General features: G+C 39.6%; 1 protein-coding gene across 5 annotated transcripts in view; it reads right to left on the reverse strand.

Moving 5' to 3' along the window:
- Positions 1-11,874: 11,874 nt before the first annotated feature.
- Positions 11,875-18,002, reverse strand: part of MYO5A (myosin VA) — a 146,753-nt gene continuing 140,625 nt past the window's right edge. For all 5 annotated transcript variants that reach the window (XM_063449060.1, XM_063449058.1, XM_063449062.1 and 2 more), the window contains 4 exons: positions 17,267-17,549; positions 16,372-16,546; positions 15,713-15,793; positions 11,875-14,808 (listed from right to left, as the gene is read on the reverse strand). In XM_063449060.1, coding sequence (XP_063305130.1) covers positions 14,656-14,808; positions 15,713-15,793; positions 16,372-16,546; positions 17,267-17,549 — 692 coding nt within the window. In that variant the 3' untranslated portion in view covers positions 11,875-14,655. The remainder of the gene's footprint in view (positions 14,809-15,712; positions 15,794-16,371; positions 16,547-17,266; positions 17,550-18,002) is intronic.

Below are 18,002 nucleotides of genomic sequence, written 5' to 3' on the forward strand. Positions count from 1 at the left end.
TCTTTCCTCCTTCTAATACTGATCCTCCTTTTTCGCTCTCCCTTCAAGTTTGTGGTACCAACATCAGTCCAACCTTGCAAGCGCGCTGTCTTGGCGTCATACTTGACTCTGATCTCACCTTTGAGCCTCACATCCATCATGTTGCCAAATCCTGTAGATTCCATCTTAAAAACATAGCCCGCATCCGCCCCTTTCTTGCACCAGATACTACCAAGGAGCTTGTCCATGCTCTAGTAATTTCCCGCATGGATTATTGTAATCCTCTCCTGATTGGTCTTCCCAATAGCCGTACTGCACCCCTACAGTCCGTAATGAACGCTGCTAGATTGATTTTCCTCTCTAGTCGTTTCTCTCACACCTCACCCCTCTGCCAGTCCTTACATTGGCTTCCTGTATGCTAAATGAGTCAATTCAGGGTACTAACTCACACCTATAAAGCACTGAACAACTCTAGCCCCTCTTATATCTCCTCACAGATCCATAGGTATGTCCCTTCTCTGTCTCTCCGCTCTGCCCGTGACCACCTCCTGTCCGTTGTCCGCACCCGTACGGCCAACTCACGCTTGCAGGACTTCTCGCGGGTGGCTCCCTTCCTATGGAATAGCCTGCCTACCGCCATCAGACTCTCCCCTAGTCTTGCATCTTTTAAGAAGTGCCTTAAACCCCATCTCTTTAGGAAAGCTTATGGCCTCCAAGACTAACCCCTGCCTCACATACCTGTCTCTTGCCCTCTCCTAAAGGGCAGCCCACCTTATTTAATTGCAAATTCGTGTCCTAGTGTGTTTTACACCCTGCCTCCTATAGAATGTAAGCTCGATTGAGCAGGGTCCTCTTCAACCTATTGTTCCTGTAAGTTTATTTGTAATTGTCCTATTTATAGTTAAATCCCCTCTCATAATATTGTAAAGCGTTACGGAATCTGTTTGGCGCTATATAAATGGCAATAATAATAATAATAATAATACTCTGGTTAAGTATTGGAGCTCCACCCAGTGGTGTATTCTGGTTTTGTGCTGCCCTTTGACAAAACTCGCCCCCCCCCCTTCCAAATTTCTCTTCCTGACACACCCCCTCACTGATGCATGCACTGACATACTCACTGACAGATACACAATCATTGTCATACACACTGTTTAACCAACACAAACTTTCACTGAAACATACACATTCACAGTTACACACACTCACATTCACCGACAGACACACATACACACTGACATACACACTCACTGACAGACATATATACACTCAGTGTCAGACAAACGCATTCACTGACAGACAAATACACTAGCTAACATACTCATTCACTGACAGACATTCTTAGTGACAGACATGCATACACTGACAGAAAACCATACACAGTGAGACACTCATACACAAACTGACAGAAACACACTCTCAGTGACATACACACACACTGACAGACACACATACACACTCAGTGACAGACACGCTAACAGACACAAACACACTAACAGTCACACACACTAACACACAATTTAAAAAAATATATATTTTTTTTAAATTTCAATCCACTCAGCCTCCCTACATGGCATGCAGGCACAGACGGGTGGTCGGTCCATCGGGCAGGCAGGATAACATTGGAGGCGAGGGGGGGAGGAGCTCTTATCTTCCTGCTTCCTTGCTCGCCTCTTAGTGATGTTGGGGCTGGAGTGACGTCATATTCCGGCTCCGGCATCAATGCGCGTCGCACAAGGGAGCTGAACAGGAAGAGCTCAGGGGAGAGCGCTCACTCACCGCCCGTCCCCAGCATCAGCAGATGCTAGCCTCGGGGGGAGGGCCTGAGGTGCAAGCTGGCTAGCTCCTGAGCCCCCCAGAACAAGAGGCTGACAAGGCATCTGCCAGGGTGAGAGTGGGGCAAATGCTTTGTAAGCCTCGTGCTAAATACAGCGCTGACTCCACCACAAACAATATCAGAGTTGAGGGCCCAAAAAAGAAAGAGCTCTGAAAGAGCTGAAACATGGACTTTGAAAATGTTAAGGCTGAGACCCTTGTCCAGGCCATCTTGTCGAAAACCAAGGAGATCTGCAGCTGTAAAGAATACATTAGAAATACTCTTAGCTTTTGTCCAGTCAACAAAGATGTCCCAGATGCAATAACAGGCAGAGGAAGTATTCATCTTTCTCGCTTGAAGCAGAATAAAAAAACAACCATATCTGAAAACCCTTTCTCTTTTAACTGACTCCTTTCAGTCTCCAGGTCATCAGTTGAAGAATATGTGGAGCAGTATGGAATAGCAGACATTGAGACACTAGATATTCTTTTACAGGCACATGCATTGGGCTCTTCCATGCAAAGCCTCAACAACAATGGGAGAGTTGCTATAACTTCCACTTGTTCTTTCTGAATTCTCCTGAGGAAGTTGAGGATAAGGGGAATTGGGGGAAACACATACCCCTTCCAGAAATTCCAGGAACAGGATAGAGCATTCCCAGCTCTCGACTAGGGGATGATGTTCCTGGGGGAAGACCCTTTGGACTTATCTGTTTTTGAAATTGGCAATCAAATCGATGTCCGGGGGACCCAATATTTAAACCAACAGCTGAAAGGCCCTCATGGCTAGGCACCATTTCCCTGGCAAGACCAGTGTCACTGTCTGCTCAGGAAATCTGCCTTGGTATTTATGGAAGCTAAAAGGTAAATTCAGATAGTCCGAAAGGATGTTTCTGTGCCCATGTCATGAGGAAAATCTCATCATCTTGGACTGTGAGTACCTCCTTGGTACTGCTGTGAAGTTTCACCCAATGATGTCAGATCTTGGGCTTCAGGTGATGCAGAGCCTTGGTTCCAGATAATTTGAGTTTCTTCCCGTAGGAACTCTAGCTATCTTCCCTGGATGTACGTTTGATTTAAAAGTGCTCCCCATCCTGTCTGGCAAGCATCTGTGGTTACCACTTCTTAAGTGACATCCCTCAGGGGAAACCCATTGAAAAGGTTTGATTTTAAAATCCACCACCCAAGAGCTTCCTTGACCCTGTGTGTCAGTAGCATGAGCTGTTTCAAAGTCTGATGATTGTACTGATTCAGGAAGGATCTTTCAGGAATTCTGATGTGCTACTGAGCCCATCATTTTAGGCTACTGTGGAAGATAGGGACCCCAGGATGCTCATGTAAGATATGGCCATAGCCTTGTGAAGATGAAGAGACTGAATTATCTTTTCTCTCAAACGACACACTCTGTCTTCTGATAGAAAGACTAAACCTTGACTCATATCGAACCAGTCTGCTAAATAGATCATATGATCATCACAGTTGGAGCTGACTCTTGTGCAGATTCAGTACCCAACTGTGGTCAACCAAGATTGTTCTGGTCGTATCTCAATTGACGATCAGGGACGGGATGTTTTTTGTCAACATCAGAGAATTTCATCCAAGTAATGGTAGATAAAAAATCCTCTCTTTTGGATTTCTGCTATGACAGTTTCAAGGACTTTTGAGAACACACAGGAAGCTGTGAAAGGAATTGTTTCTTGTTGAGACAGAACCTGAGGAGTCTTTGATAGTCCCTGGGAATTGGGATGTGGAAGTAGTAGTAGTATCCTTGAGATTGATGGAAATCAATGAATCACCTGGGGACACCACCTGGGTGATAGTGGCTAACTATTCCATCCTAAATCGTGTGGCATATAGAAACATAGAAACATAGAATGTGATAGCAGATAAGAACCATTTTGCCCATCTAGTCTGCCCAATTTTCTAAATACTCGCATTAGTCCCTGGCCTTATAGCTAGGATAGCCTTATGCCTATCCCACGCATGCTTAAATTTCTTCACTGTGTTATCCTCTACCACTTCAGCTGGAAGGCTATTCCATGCATCCACTACCCTCTCTGTAAAGTAATACTTCCTGATATTATTTCCAAAACTTTGCCCCTCTAATTTAAGACTATGTCCTCTTGTTGTGGTAGTTCTCCTTTTAAATATAGTCTCCTCCTTTACTATGTTGATTCCCTTTATGTATTTAAATGTTTATATCATATCCCCCCTGTCTCATCTTTCCTCCAAGCTATAACTTGTTAAGTTCCTTTAACCTTTGCTGGTAAGTTTTATCCTGCAATCCGTGAACCAGTTTAGTAGCCCTTTTCTGAACTCTCCCTAAAGTATCAATATCCATCTGGAGATACGGTCTCCAATACTGTGTACAATACTCCAAGTGAGGTCTCACCAGTGTTCTGAGCACTTCCCTCTTTCTACTGCTAAACCCTCATCCTATACAACCAAGCATTCTACTAGCATTTCCTGTAGCTCTATTACATACTCTATTTTCTGCCTACCTTTAAGTAATCTGAAATAACTACCCCTAACTCTCTTTTCTCAGATGATTTTACATCCAAGATGCATTATCTTGCACTTATCCACATTAAATGTCAGTTGCCACAGTATTCAGAATCAGCAAATCTAGTATTGGTCTCCATCCATCCTTCTTTTTTGGGGTCAGAAAAATACTTTATTAGAACTTCCAAAACTATTTTTCTCTCGGGACTGGACAAATAACCTTTTGTTGGAAAAGGGAGTCCAAAAATTCCAGGAGCGCTCTACCTTTTTCTTCTGTCTTCTGGAAAAGTGGACCTGAAGAACTTCATCGGAGGAGGTCCCTCCTTGAATTAAAAAAAATACCCTTGGGAGACCACATTTTATATCACATCTTTGATGGCGCAGCTCCAATTCCCCGAGAACATAAGAAGCCTGGCAGCTATCTCTGGAGACTGAGCCTGGAAATCTCAAAACCTTTTTTTCTGTTGGGAAGAGGAGTCTCTGCCACAGCTACCTGTTAGAGGATTAGTTCCAAAAGGATTGTCTTCCTGGTCTGTATTGCCTTGATTCTGTGTACAGCATTTTTGGAGTTGGAGGGGGTGGGCAACCTTTGGCACTCCAGATGTTGTGGACTACATCCCACATAATGCTCTTACATCCATAATGCTGTCAAACCATCATGGGAGGTGTAATCCAAAACATCTGGAGTGCCGAAGGTTGTCTAGGCCTGCACTAGGCAATAGGGCTTTCCTTCCCTTTGCCGCCTTTTTAATGCACTCATCCAGCTGATGTCCAAACAGCATTTCTTTTTGAAAATGTAGAGAAGAGAGTCTGTTCTTGGATGCAGTTTCTGCATCCCAGGCCTTTAACCAGAGATCTCTAAGGCCTGCCACATTTAGAACCATGGTTCTGGCCAATAAACAAAGATCCACAGAAGCATCAGAACAAAATTCTGAAGCTAAAATAATATTATCCACTGAGGAGATGGGATCTATTGTCTCCATCCTAAATATCATCTTCCAGATACTCAGCCTATTGTTTAAATGCTCTGGAAACAGGTCAAGGTCAAGCCAGCTGCAGGGTGGAGACTAGCTCATGCTGAGACATAGGCTTTGGACGATTAACATCTATAGGCAAGATCTTTTAAGCCAACCGAATCAGAGCAGCATACATCTTGGGAGCGAAGGTCCAAGAAGCAGTCAGTTTTTTTTAATGTGCATAACTTAGACCTGAAAGATGACCACTTTTCCAATTTACTCCATTACTCTAGAAGGAAGTTTTTAAGAGTGTCATAAAGGGGAAAGGGTTCTTTTTTTTCTTAAGGAGTGCAAAATGCTTACTGCATAAAGGTTCTTAAACTTTAGATTCCTCTAACTCAACATCAAGCCCACCAGCATGAGAAAATGTCCTTTGAGGAATCTTGATCTTCGCTGAGTAGATAGCTCCTCTTATAGGTACCTTCCATAATGCACTTACTGTCAGAGATTTCTCACCTTGAGGATTTAGAACGTCTGCTTGATTGAGTGGCTTCTCTAACACCTTCTGCCACAACTTGTTTGATTACAGCAATAACATCAATGTATTAGTAACTGCAGGGAAAGTTATTGGAGGGTCTGACGCCAGTTTAATGCAGGCAATACATAGCCTTTTCCCTTTTGCTGCAAGATCATCACATGCATCATAGCGGTTAGGTTTTGGTAACTTGGTCTTGAATAAATGACAGAATGCACTATTTTGAATCCAGTTTGTAAAGGTAACGAGGGAAAACAATCTTGAAATACCTTGTACCTCTAGAATGTGATCCATTTATTTTTCTAGCTGGGGAAGCCATGATGAAAACATCTGAGCAGCTAGAATGAAAATCGCCAGCTAGGGAAATAAACAACTGACTGGCATCCAGAACACACATAACTAATAATTATGGTTCAGAGGGCTATTGTAGTACAATGCTACTGCCTGGTGCAACTTACACGTATTGCCCCTCAGTTACTCAGTCCCCCAGGAGAGTGCTAATTTGAAGGGAGATGGGGAAGATGAAGGAAATCAAAGGGCACCGAGAGCCAGAGACTCTCTTCCAGAGACCATTCCTTAGCCGGCCACAGCCCGGCTTAACTCCACTCAATGATTACTCGGTATATCCAATTCAAACACTTTTTGGACATTTTGCTCGTGGGAATTGGCTCTGTCCACTGTTAGAGAAAGTTCGATTTTTGAGGTTACTATTGTAAGGCGAATTGTGGTCTGGACGTTAAAAAAATCATTCCCAGTTAATTGAGTTATCCCCCAGACACAGAGGCGCCAGGGAGGAAACCTTTTGTTCCTCGTTGATGACCCCCTATTGTGACTGTCTTTATAAATATGTGTCTGTGTCCTAATAAAGTGTGTGTCTTACCCTTCACCAAGTGTCATCTGGTGTTTGGGGAAAAGGCTATAGTCACTTAAGCGCTTTCCTTTCTAGCGAGAGGGAACTTTTGAGGTACTCAACCAGAGAACTGCTGTTCTGTCACACACACACATAATATATATAGTATTTTTATATATATATATATATATATACACAACGAAAAACGAGTGTACTCAAAAGGACTTAGTAGAAAAGAATATATTCAATTTATTCACAAACGTGACAGTGAAAGGTTCAACGTTTCAGTCCTCGTAGGACTTTTATCAAGACAATCAAATGGCCGATAAACAATGTTTAAATATGGTGGAAACAGACTTCAATTGGAGAGTGAAGACGAGGTTGTGATGTCACCAGTGACGGGTCAAAGTTCAACAGACATACCTAGACAGACTTAACCCCTTAAGGTATGCAAAAAATGAAATTATAGAAAAAGATCTATAGAAAAAAATTAATAATAATAAATATTGTGTAGTGATTAGACCATGTACACGGTCAAGATCTAGAGTGTCTGTGCTCATAGAGAAATGTGAACAGAACAAAATAAAATACAATAAAATTAAAAACAAGGAAAATAAAACCCGGAAGACCTCGCAGAGTGGTAAGTCTACTAAAGCTCTACCTTGTGGAGAATCCAGAAACGGAAAACCGTGTAGCACACAACCAAAGGGCATGTCGAAGAAAAACCAGTATACAAAATAGATATACAAAATATCATACATGTATATAACTTTCTTAACATAGAGATACAAATGGTAATATCTGGGGTAGATTGTACTACAATGTAGCACAATTGTGCTGCTACACTGTTAGAGACAACTACGACTTTTTATCTTTTAGGGATGAAACAGTTCAGTGGGTTAATCTCATTTAGCCCCCCGGGGGACAATGTTCCCAATGTAAAAATCCAGTAGGCTTCTCTCTGGAGAAGCAAATTATCCCAGTCACCTCCCCGTCGTGGAGCCGGGACCTGTTCAATTCCCATAAATTTAAGGGTTGGCAATGTATGTCCTGCTTCAAGGAAATGTCTAGCTATAGGAGTAGTTGCTGTGCCACTGGAAAGTGCAATCCTAATAGTTGATCCATGACCCCTCATTCGTTCTCGAAGGTCATTTGAGGTTTTACCAATGTACATAAGACCGCATGGACATGTAATGCGGTATACAACATGTGTGGTAGTGCAGACAATGCGTTGACGTATTTTATATTCTTTACCAGAATGGGGATGAAAAAAAGATTTCCCTGGAGTCATGTTGTTGCAAGCTGTACATTTTAAACATCGAAAGCAACCAGCATTGTAGTGTTCCGATCGATTTAGCTCCTGTGCATCAGTATGTACAAGGTAATCCCCCACATTTTTATTTCTCCTATAGCTCATGATTGGGGTTTGATGGAATATAGCCGGCAATGTAATATCTTTTTTAAATATCTCACAGTTTTTACGGATCATTTTTGAAAAGCTTAAGGATTGTGAATGAAAAGTTTGTGGGAAAATTAATCTGGGCAATTTAATGCTTTTCGATGGCCCATCTGTGTGCAACTGCATTGCCTTAGAGTATGCTCGATCAAGTGTGTATTTGGAATAACCCCTTTGGATGAATTTCTCAAACATTTCCTGAATTTGAATGGCAGTTCTATTGGGATCAGAATTGTTCCTCATAACTCTGATAAACTGTGATACCGGGAGTGATTTAATCAAATTGGGTGGGTGATGACTGGTTGCATGTAATAATGTATTACGGTCAGATGTTTTAGCAAATAGCGTATAGCCCAATTTGTTATTCTCAATGAAAATACGTAAATCCAGAAAATCCATTTGTTTATCGCTGATTTGGTATGTGAGTCTAACAGGTGAGTCCAGAGTGTTAAGTGATTGTAGCATGTCAAGAAATAGTGATTCCTCTCCGACCCAAATAATGAACACATCGTCGATGTATCTAAGATATTTCAGGATATGATGACTGTATTTTTGTAGAATGTACTTGTGTTCATATACATGCATGTATGCATTCGCATACATGGGTGCCATAGGGGCACCCATAGACGTCCCCGAGACTTGAATGTAAAATGATTTTTCAAATCTAAAGTAATTCAACGTTAAACATAGTTCCAGCAGTTCCAAAATATATTCAATTGGGGGCTCAATCTTCTCGCGACATTGTAGTAGTACCTGTCGCATTGATTGTATTCCCTCGTCATGAGGGATGATGGTGTACAAACTGCTCACGTCAATGGCTGCCAGCAAGACCCCTTCCCAGTTAATTGAGTTATCCCCCAGACACAGAGGCGCCAGGGAGGAAACCTTTTGTTCCTCGTTGATGACCCCCTGTTGTGACTGTCTTTATAAATATGTGTCTGTGTCCTAATAAAGTGTGTGTCTTACCCTTCACCAAGTGTCATCTGGTGTTGGGGGAAAAGGCTATAGTCACTTAAGCGCTTTCCTTTCTAGCGAGAGGGAACTTTTGCGGTACTCAACCAGAGAACTGCTGTTCTGTCACACACACACATAATATATATAGTATTTCTTTTTATATATATATATTTATATTTTTTATAGAATTGTGTTTCTGGAAGCAATTCAGCAATCAAAAAAAGAAAATAATTATATTTTAAACAACTAAAAACTACTACAAATAAAAAAAACAAACAGAACCATATTTAATTTTATTTTATTTGAATAATTTGAAGTGATGGTTAATTTGTTACAGTGCTAATGATGCATACATTTGCTAAGAACAAGGTTAAGAGCAAGTTTCTAGTATTTGTGTTTGGTTTCAACTCTCATGACATTTGTTTCAGAATTATTAAAAAAAAAAACAATCTAATTCCTTTTCTCATAGTCACAAAGGACATGAGTGCGTGGTAAAATAAGAAATATATTGCAACTGGTCGTAATTGTATTACACGCCTGGATGCTAAGGATGACTGCATACAACACCAAGTAGAACATATTGCATGCAGAGTGCATTAAAAGTGGGCTTGCAGTCCATTCTTTTTCTGGCACGGCAAAGGCTTTTTATTCAGGAGCCCCATGGCAGAGGGTAGGCTAGAAAAGGTTATTATGAATAGAACTTATCTGTTAAAAACAAAAAGAAGAAGAAGAAACTTACCTTTTAGGTAATAAGAATATGTTCATGCATTTTACAGTCTGTATTTATTAAATATCGTAAACTATCAACACTGTCCTGAAATCAGTGCAAACATCTTGGAGAATGAGCAGCAGCGGTATACAATCGCAATTAGCAATAGTTATTTTTTACAATGCGTTGGTAGTTGCGCTAGTTGGTTGTATATACATGCGTTGGTAGTATATGTGAAAACTTGGATAGGATGAATAGGAAAACCACTCACATTTGCTAGAGCTTTGGACCAGCTCTGGAGTTCAGGATCTGAAGTGCAACTACTAACGCATTGTGAAAAACTATTACTACACCAGACAAGAAGAGGGAAATCTTGGCAGGTTGTTGCTGCTATTTAATAAAAAGGACTTTTTAGTACTTGATTCTTTCCGTTTTTACCATAATAAATTGTACTTGTCTGTTAAATGTACGAAAAAATATATGAATTATTTGTACCAAAACTCCATGACTTGATAAATAAGCATAGACTGCTTATTTCCCACTATATGGTTATTAAATAAAGTGTGTTGGAGGATCATTTGGAACATTGCGTTATTATAAATCAAAAAAGTTTATAGCAAGGAAGGCCACGGGATATATATTAAATGTTAATTTGAAGAGCATTAAACACTTCATCAAGAGGTAGATATAGATATAAAGAGGGACCTCTCTCGTGTCATTTTATGGTGCCTCATATTCAAGATGATGAGTAAACAAGTTACTGTAGATGTTTAAAGGAGCACTCTAAACTGGGTTAGCATACCTGCCAACTTTGCTGTTTGCAGAATCGGGACTCCTTGGTGGCATCATCAGTGACACAACTTGTGTAACTGGCAATTCCCACAATGAGCGGGCCCGTCTGGAAAGCAAGAGAACAGTGCAGGGAGAGCTGCTCAAGCACTATTTGCATGGATCTGGTGCCTGCTGTGCTACCCAAGTACTGTTCCACATTGCAGCTTTTCTAAAACTGCAGGGCTAAGGGGTAAAGGGATACTGCATGCAGACCACTTCAATGAGATGAAGTGGTCTGGGTGCTTATAGTTTCCCTTTAAACATTAATATTTCAAAAGGTCCCAAAACCTGGTTGCCTATGGACATCAGTGTATACACCAAAGGGATAGAAAGAGTACACATACCAAAAAGTATAAAAAAATATGAACTCACAAATGAAAAGAAAGAAATGTGAAGTAAAACTAAAAGAGAACTAAATAGGCTCCAGTTCTGTGGTTTTAGATTGCATTGGGAACTTGCACTGTGATTAAGATGAACATTCTATTGTAAGAAACATATATAATTCTTCATTTGAGCAATAACACTAGGATATTTAGCCATTTTCAAAATATAAATGTGGTCAATAACCAATTGAACAGAAAACTTTAGGTCAAATTGACATTCACAAGCACTAACCACCATCACCTTACAGGGAAACTGCAGGCACATGTAACTGCTTCATCTCATCAAGGTGGTTATAGCGTCCCTTGGCACTGTCCTTCCATTCTGCAATAAACCATTTGTAATGTGTTAAAGGGACAGCGGAGGAGGAGCCTGATCCAGCTCCGAGGGACATCGGCGCTGGATTCAGGTAAGTGTCTGAAGGGGTTTTAACCCCTTCAGTGACGTGGGATGGGGGCGGGAGAGAGGGGGGGCATTCTAGGATTCACTAGTGCCAGGAAAACGGGTTTAATACTAAAAAGATAATCCCCAGCAATCCATCTCTTCTGTGCTGCTTAGAATAATGAGGATGTATTATGCTGAGCAGTAATAGGCGGCAGTGACTGGCCGAGAGTGGCCACCACCAGTGGGTAAGAAGTTAAACCAGTCAGTTATATTTATCTTCATTTGTGATGCATTACCAGAGTCTCTTTCCTTGCAGTGTATTGGAGTGCTAATCTACTAACTGTTTATTGACCGATTCTGTTTAAGACAGGCGTTTCAACAGAGGAGCTAGGTTACTTAAAGGGTTATGCCAACCAAAAAACAGTGTTTTAAGAAAACAGTTTCTGGTCAGAGTATACCTTCCTATCTTGGTCCACTTCCTCCTCCCCTCCCACCCCCCAAACAACTAGTATACCTCTCACCTCCATTCTAGTAACAAGACCTAGTTCTTCTGCTCATGTCACTCACTCTCTGATGGGTGACTGAAGTCAGAAAAGGCAGGCTGTGGGAAGGACATGGGCGCACGGAGAGGAGGTTGTGCCACCACTGGCTGTCCGTCGCCAGATGGCTGTGCGTGATGAAGACAGATGCCAAACATTCCCATAACTTACATGAGCCAGCCCAGAACTCCTGTTCTAGGCTGGCTAATGACACCCCAGTGATGCTCCTGAAGGTGGAGTTCACCTCCGTCAGCAGAAGGGTAAACTCTGTATGTGCAATGTTTCATAGCAAAACGCTGCACATACAGACTTCAACCACCATGAACACTTCAAAACAGTGAAGTGGTCATGGTGCACGGAGTAATCCTCTAACATAGTTTTCAACTATGCATGATGTAGAACATGTTCTGAGCAAGGTATGTTAATGTTGAAGCGTTATTTTATATATAAAATATATGTTTAACCCTTAAGGTTCTAATTATGGCCTATGTTGACCTTTACGGATCCCATACCAAAACAGAATGCTTTGTTCACACAAATCCTTACTAACATATTTAAGGACCAGATTGCAATGTTGGTAAAGTGATGCAACAGGTGCTAAAGGTGTTATGGTAGCGGTTCCCTTAGATGAGAGGTCCACTTTCAGATAAACACAGACAGAAAGAACATATTGTTATGAACATTAGTATAGTGGAAATATGTTCCATGTGAAATGCTTTCTGCATTCCAATGTAATAAATAAATATTTGCCTCCGCTGTTCACTCTTAAAGGAGTACATGAAAATTGATTCTACCATTTTTCTATAAGTTTGTTTCTAGATAACAAAACAAAGAAAACAAATAAACAGTTTTAATGTGTTAATGTATATACCCTGAGTAGGCGTCATTTTCTACATTAGACCAAAACAAGGCCCCAAAATTTGCAATGCAAACACACTGGTCATGGATTGTGACTTAAAACGTGGTTTTCTCTCAAATAAGAATATTTAATCAAAAACAGCAAAGAACATACAGATTAAGCATGGAAAACAATAAATAGATTGAAATTTCTAGCATGAAACATGAATTGCCTGTGTTCAATTAGATTGTCTTGAATCGAATTGAAATACAAGTTTTGTGGAAATACAAATATCTTCGTGCTGGCTATAATGTAGGACAATTTGTTATTATTTATTTAGAGTGATGGCAACAAAGTTCTGAAAAGGTTCAATATCCATCAACTAGCACAAATGTGTGGCTATCAGGCCTCCCTTCCAGCAAATTGTTGGATTGTCTAATCAGTTTTCTTTGGGAGGTGGTGGGGTGAGGGGGCAGTATCTTTGCATCTTTGCATCCTCTTCCCTCTCATAAATCAAAAGTTCTACCAACAGATATGAAGTACTGCTATAAATACCAGGAGCCATGCTTATTTTAAATCCTATAAATGTTTAAGTAGTAGGTGATGCATTATACGACTATTAAATGTTTAGAACCTAGAGGTGCGTGAACGTTCATGCTGCTTATCAAGCTATAACAACTTCATTCAGCTAGAATATTACCTTAAAATTTTATTTGCTAGTATTTACCTTGTGCTTGAAACGTGTTGGGCACAAAGCCGGGAATGTAATATTGGTATGCTCTCAAACTGGACGGCTAACCGAGCAACGTAGTGTTGTATTGATGTAAAATCTCTCTGGCCTTGCATTTCAAATGATAATACTCCATTGGTATGAATAAATAATAGCATACAGAAATCCACAATGCTACAACTTAACAGCTTGAAACATATCAAAACCAACATTAACACAAAACAAAGCAGAAATTATAGCGGCAGAAAGGAAATCGAAACATCTGACAAACTGAAATATGCAATAATGACATCAAACATGGCAACAACAAAAGGACAAGTATGGTATTTGACCAGAAATGTCTTCTAAAGATCTCAGATGTTCTGTATAGGATGGATATCTACTGCTTGTTCTTTAAGGCTTTTAGTTAATTTCTAAATATTTATGTTGTCAGTACACTAATGTGCTTAAAGTGCCTATTTTTCTTTTCAATATTCACTATTGTTCCAATAATGTGACTTACACTAATAACAGATCACATTGGACTATATACATACTGGATTGTAAAGAGATGAATATTTTATTATGTAGTGCCTACTAGTACAGATTTTGTAACATTAGAGGAACACAATACACAGCAGCAATTTAATGTGCATAGTAAACCACAGTGCTAACATACATACATCTACAATACGCACTAGATGACTTATTTTTCTCAATACTTGTATCAATTTATTATTATTTTTTTTTTTCATTTTTAGTTTTGTTTCTTAAACTTACATAAATAAGGGTTGCTGTTTGGCTATTGGCACAAATGTGTCAAGATAAATAGACAGATGACTAAATAGTCTAACGTAGCACACCATCACCTGCTTCCCGGTTCGGGTATTTAATAGGTGTTTTCCACTAATACATATTTCTCTTCCTTTGAAGCCTTATGTCCTTCCATCAACGGAATGATGATGTATACAGTAAATGAGCAATAATGTCACTTGAGGTCAATGGTCATTTTTTATACCATACCCTTAATGGATCATACCAAGTGCAACCTGTAGAGTGGATCTCTTACACGTAGCACATGGGTTATAGAGATTGTTCTTTAATGTTAAATGATTCGACAATGATTTCCAGGTGCTTCCAGTATTGCTCAGGGTTAGGAACATGTAGCAGTGAAGCTGATGTCGGAGAGTATTTCCTTACTGGGTGACCATAAGTATTTACACACGGGCGATGAAGCCAAGACCAAGACTGCCTGGTATCTGGATTGTTTCTAGAGCAAGGGATGATGGATTAAAAGGAAAAGTGACAGGGAAGATGTGTTTAGCATCCATTAGCAGCTGAGGTGTGTCTTTCCTGTCCCTTAAACGTAACTGGGGGAGAAAAAAAAAAAAAAAAAAAAAGAAGAAAATGTTAAGAATCCATAGCGTGCTACGATGTTCACTAACTAAATTTTGTGACAAGAGAAAAATAAGTTGAACTCTCATTGCATCTACACGTATGGGACTTCACCTGCCACTGGAATTGTCGCGTGCGCTGGCAATATTCTGAAATACATGGATATAATAACCAATGTCCAGCTGTAGCATGCAGCAGTCACTTTACTAGTTTAACAGACTATAGTTAGGGGAGATTTAATGTTATCATCAAAATACCTGTTGTCCTTTGTTGATATTGTGACAAGAGACCATCACAAGAAGACTCCTGTAGATTTATTTTATTTAATTGAGAAAGTGTATTTTATATTTAATGTATTTTAGGAGTATAACTCTCCTTTACCAAAACGGTGCAGTCACTGGAATGGGTTTACTCGTTAGTCAATCCCACATCTAATTATAGTGAATTTAAGTTTATATGGGCAAATATGCTTACAAAATTGATATTTGCACTCGGGGACAGCAGTGAAGAGATATTAAGTTTCAGTACCTCATAATGAGGAATACTGGAATAAAGGGGATATGCCTGAATACCGAATAATCAATTTTAACTTCTAAGAAATGGTTGTTTGAAAGGGAAGTTGATTTGGTACATTACATTACATAACTAACCTTCCACATAACGTGATCAGACTAAAACATGTGATGGGTGAGGGGAAAGCCTGGGCAACCTTTCTGATTACATGGGGAAGTCCTGCATTCTACTTAATTATTTTTTGTCTTTAACTGCATGTATGCATCAGGTCTCTGAAATCATTAGCAAACAGAAGCCATACAAACGACTAACACATCTGCATAAAGAGTAACCAATCTAACCTTGGTAGATTCTGACATTACATACCTGTATGTTACGAATAAATGATACCAAGACTCTCTCTTCAAACTCATTTACCGGAGTATACAAGTTCAACACCTTGACAATCTGAAAGAACAAGCAATACATTGTAGGTTTTATTGGTGATCTACAGAGAGTGCTGGGAGCAGTTTATATCACTATATAGCTCTCTACAATACAAGCGCACACAGGCATCAAAAAATCCTCGGACAAAGGAATTTGGGTCCCTTAGGTGGATAGTCTCTCCGAATAAAGACATATCAAGATTATGGTCTATTGTCACTTGACCTAGTATCAATTTTTTAATAATAATTAAACACCCCCACCCCAAAAAAAATATTAAAAAATCTAACAAGCATTATTTAATATTTCCATCCATGCAGGATCTCCACCTACCAGATACACCACAAATCACAATTTAGCAAATACACCCACAATATTTGAAATACACAAGGTTATTCAATAAAGTGTGAATTTAAAGTGAATTCAAAGTGAATTTCAAATTTAAAGTTAAAGTAACTGAAATTAAAGCACAGCTGAATTTTTCCAATTTGCATTTTGTGGCCTATATTCAAAATTCACTTTGAATGCTTTAATAATTAACTCTGTATGTCTGAAAAATGCACTTTGTGTCACGTGACACCAGGTGCACTGGTATATGATACCTGAGCAGTAGTGAGCGCATTGCACATCGAGCAGATGGCTTCAGCGTCCTCATCCGTTTTCTTTTTCACTTGTAGCAGCTGAGCGGCCTGAATTAATGGCTCCAGTGTCTCCTTCGCCCCGCTGTTCATCAGATTCTTGTCACGCAGCCATTCTTCCAGCTGGCTCACATTGTACCTACAAATTCACAATAATATACAGAGAACGGATGAAGCACAGAAATGCAATTTACATTAAAAGCAACTCCAAACCTGCCATGTAACATTTCATAGATTTATATAATACATAAACTAATTTAATGCCCCTAGTAAAATACATTAAGGGTTATTCGCTGAAGGATAAATTGCCAGGAATTCAAAAGAAACTTCACATTTCCCTAAGATTTTAAATTAACTCTCAGTTCACTGATGTACTAAAGTGTGAATCTCCAACAATTCACACTTTAGTACATAACCTTAATTATGTTACACGCTTACAGTATCTAGAAAATATTATACTTAAACTTCACAAACTTAAAACTAAATAAAATATTCAAACTTTTAAAGTTCTGGGATTTACTGCAAATCGATATTCTTTACAGCATCTAGAGTGAGATCAGACCAAGAAGTGGTTCAGGCAGTCTAGCATTATAGCATTATATAAAAAGGGGAGGAGCATATTTTATGTAGTATATTTATTGTAGTTTAACATTTGGCAACAATTTCCTCTATCAAATAGGATGAATGATGCCTGTATTAAACTGTGTCACACTATATCCAAAGTATATAGGGTAGTCATATTGTTTTTCAATAGAAAGAGTATTTTAATCCATCGTTGTCACTGTGAACTTGTCTCCCACTATATTTCCACAAGAACAAAAAACACAAACAAAAACCCTACCTGCGTCCCACTTCTTACCGTATCTGCATCCCCTTGCTCCAGGAGCACATGTCCTTTCTCAGAAGAAGATTGTTGAGTGTGACTGCTCCAATGATGTAGAACATTTGCTTTATAACTTGTTTGATGAGTTCTGGGTCCATCCCATGCTGACACATTATAGAATGGAATGTGTTCAGCTGCCTCATTATGGAGTCCAAGGTGTACGTTCCTTCATCAGCTATGCTGGATGTCCGCTTCCGCAGACCAGTGGGTTTCACCCCAGAGACACCTTGAATAGTCTCATGCTCTAACATTCCTGAAACTAATGTCAATAGAAAAAATGCAATGAAGAACGTTGAAGATAAAGACACACAATTTCCAGTAGACAAAGGTTTGGATTATCTCTACCAGTTCATTTAAATTAATACACATTAACACACAATGCACAAACTCACAAAAAAGCCAAAACAGAATGAACTAAGAACAGAGAAGAGCTTGATATATTGCCCTTGATCCAGTTCCCACTTAGGTCTATCCTCGCTTGAGTAATTTCAGAAGAAACCTAGAATATTTGTCTATCAAACTGATTTCCACATATGGACATTTTAAAGCAATATTCAATACAGGTAGTCTGTGAACGAAAGACAAATCAACACCAAACTAACACGTTTGTCCTAGTATATACCAGGTCTATGATAGGTCACTTATATCCTTCTTAGTTCAGTCAAGAATCTGGTCCACCCCTGTATTACCCTTTTAGATTTAGAGAGAACAC

Source organism: Pelobates fuscus, chromosome 3 (genome assembly GCF_036172605.1).
Source record: "Pelobates fuscus isolate aPelFus1 chromosome 3, aPelFus1.pri, whole genome shotgun sequence".
In the NCBI taxonomy this organism is placed as follows: Eukaryota; Metazoa; Chordata; class Amphibia; order Anura; family Pelobatidae; genus Pelobates; species Pelobates fuscus.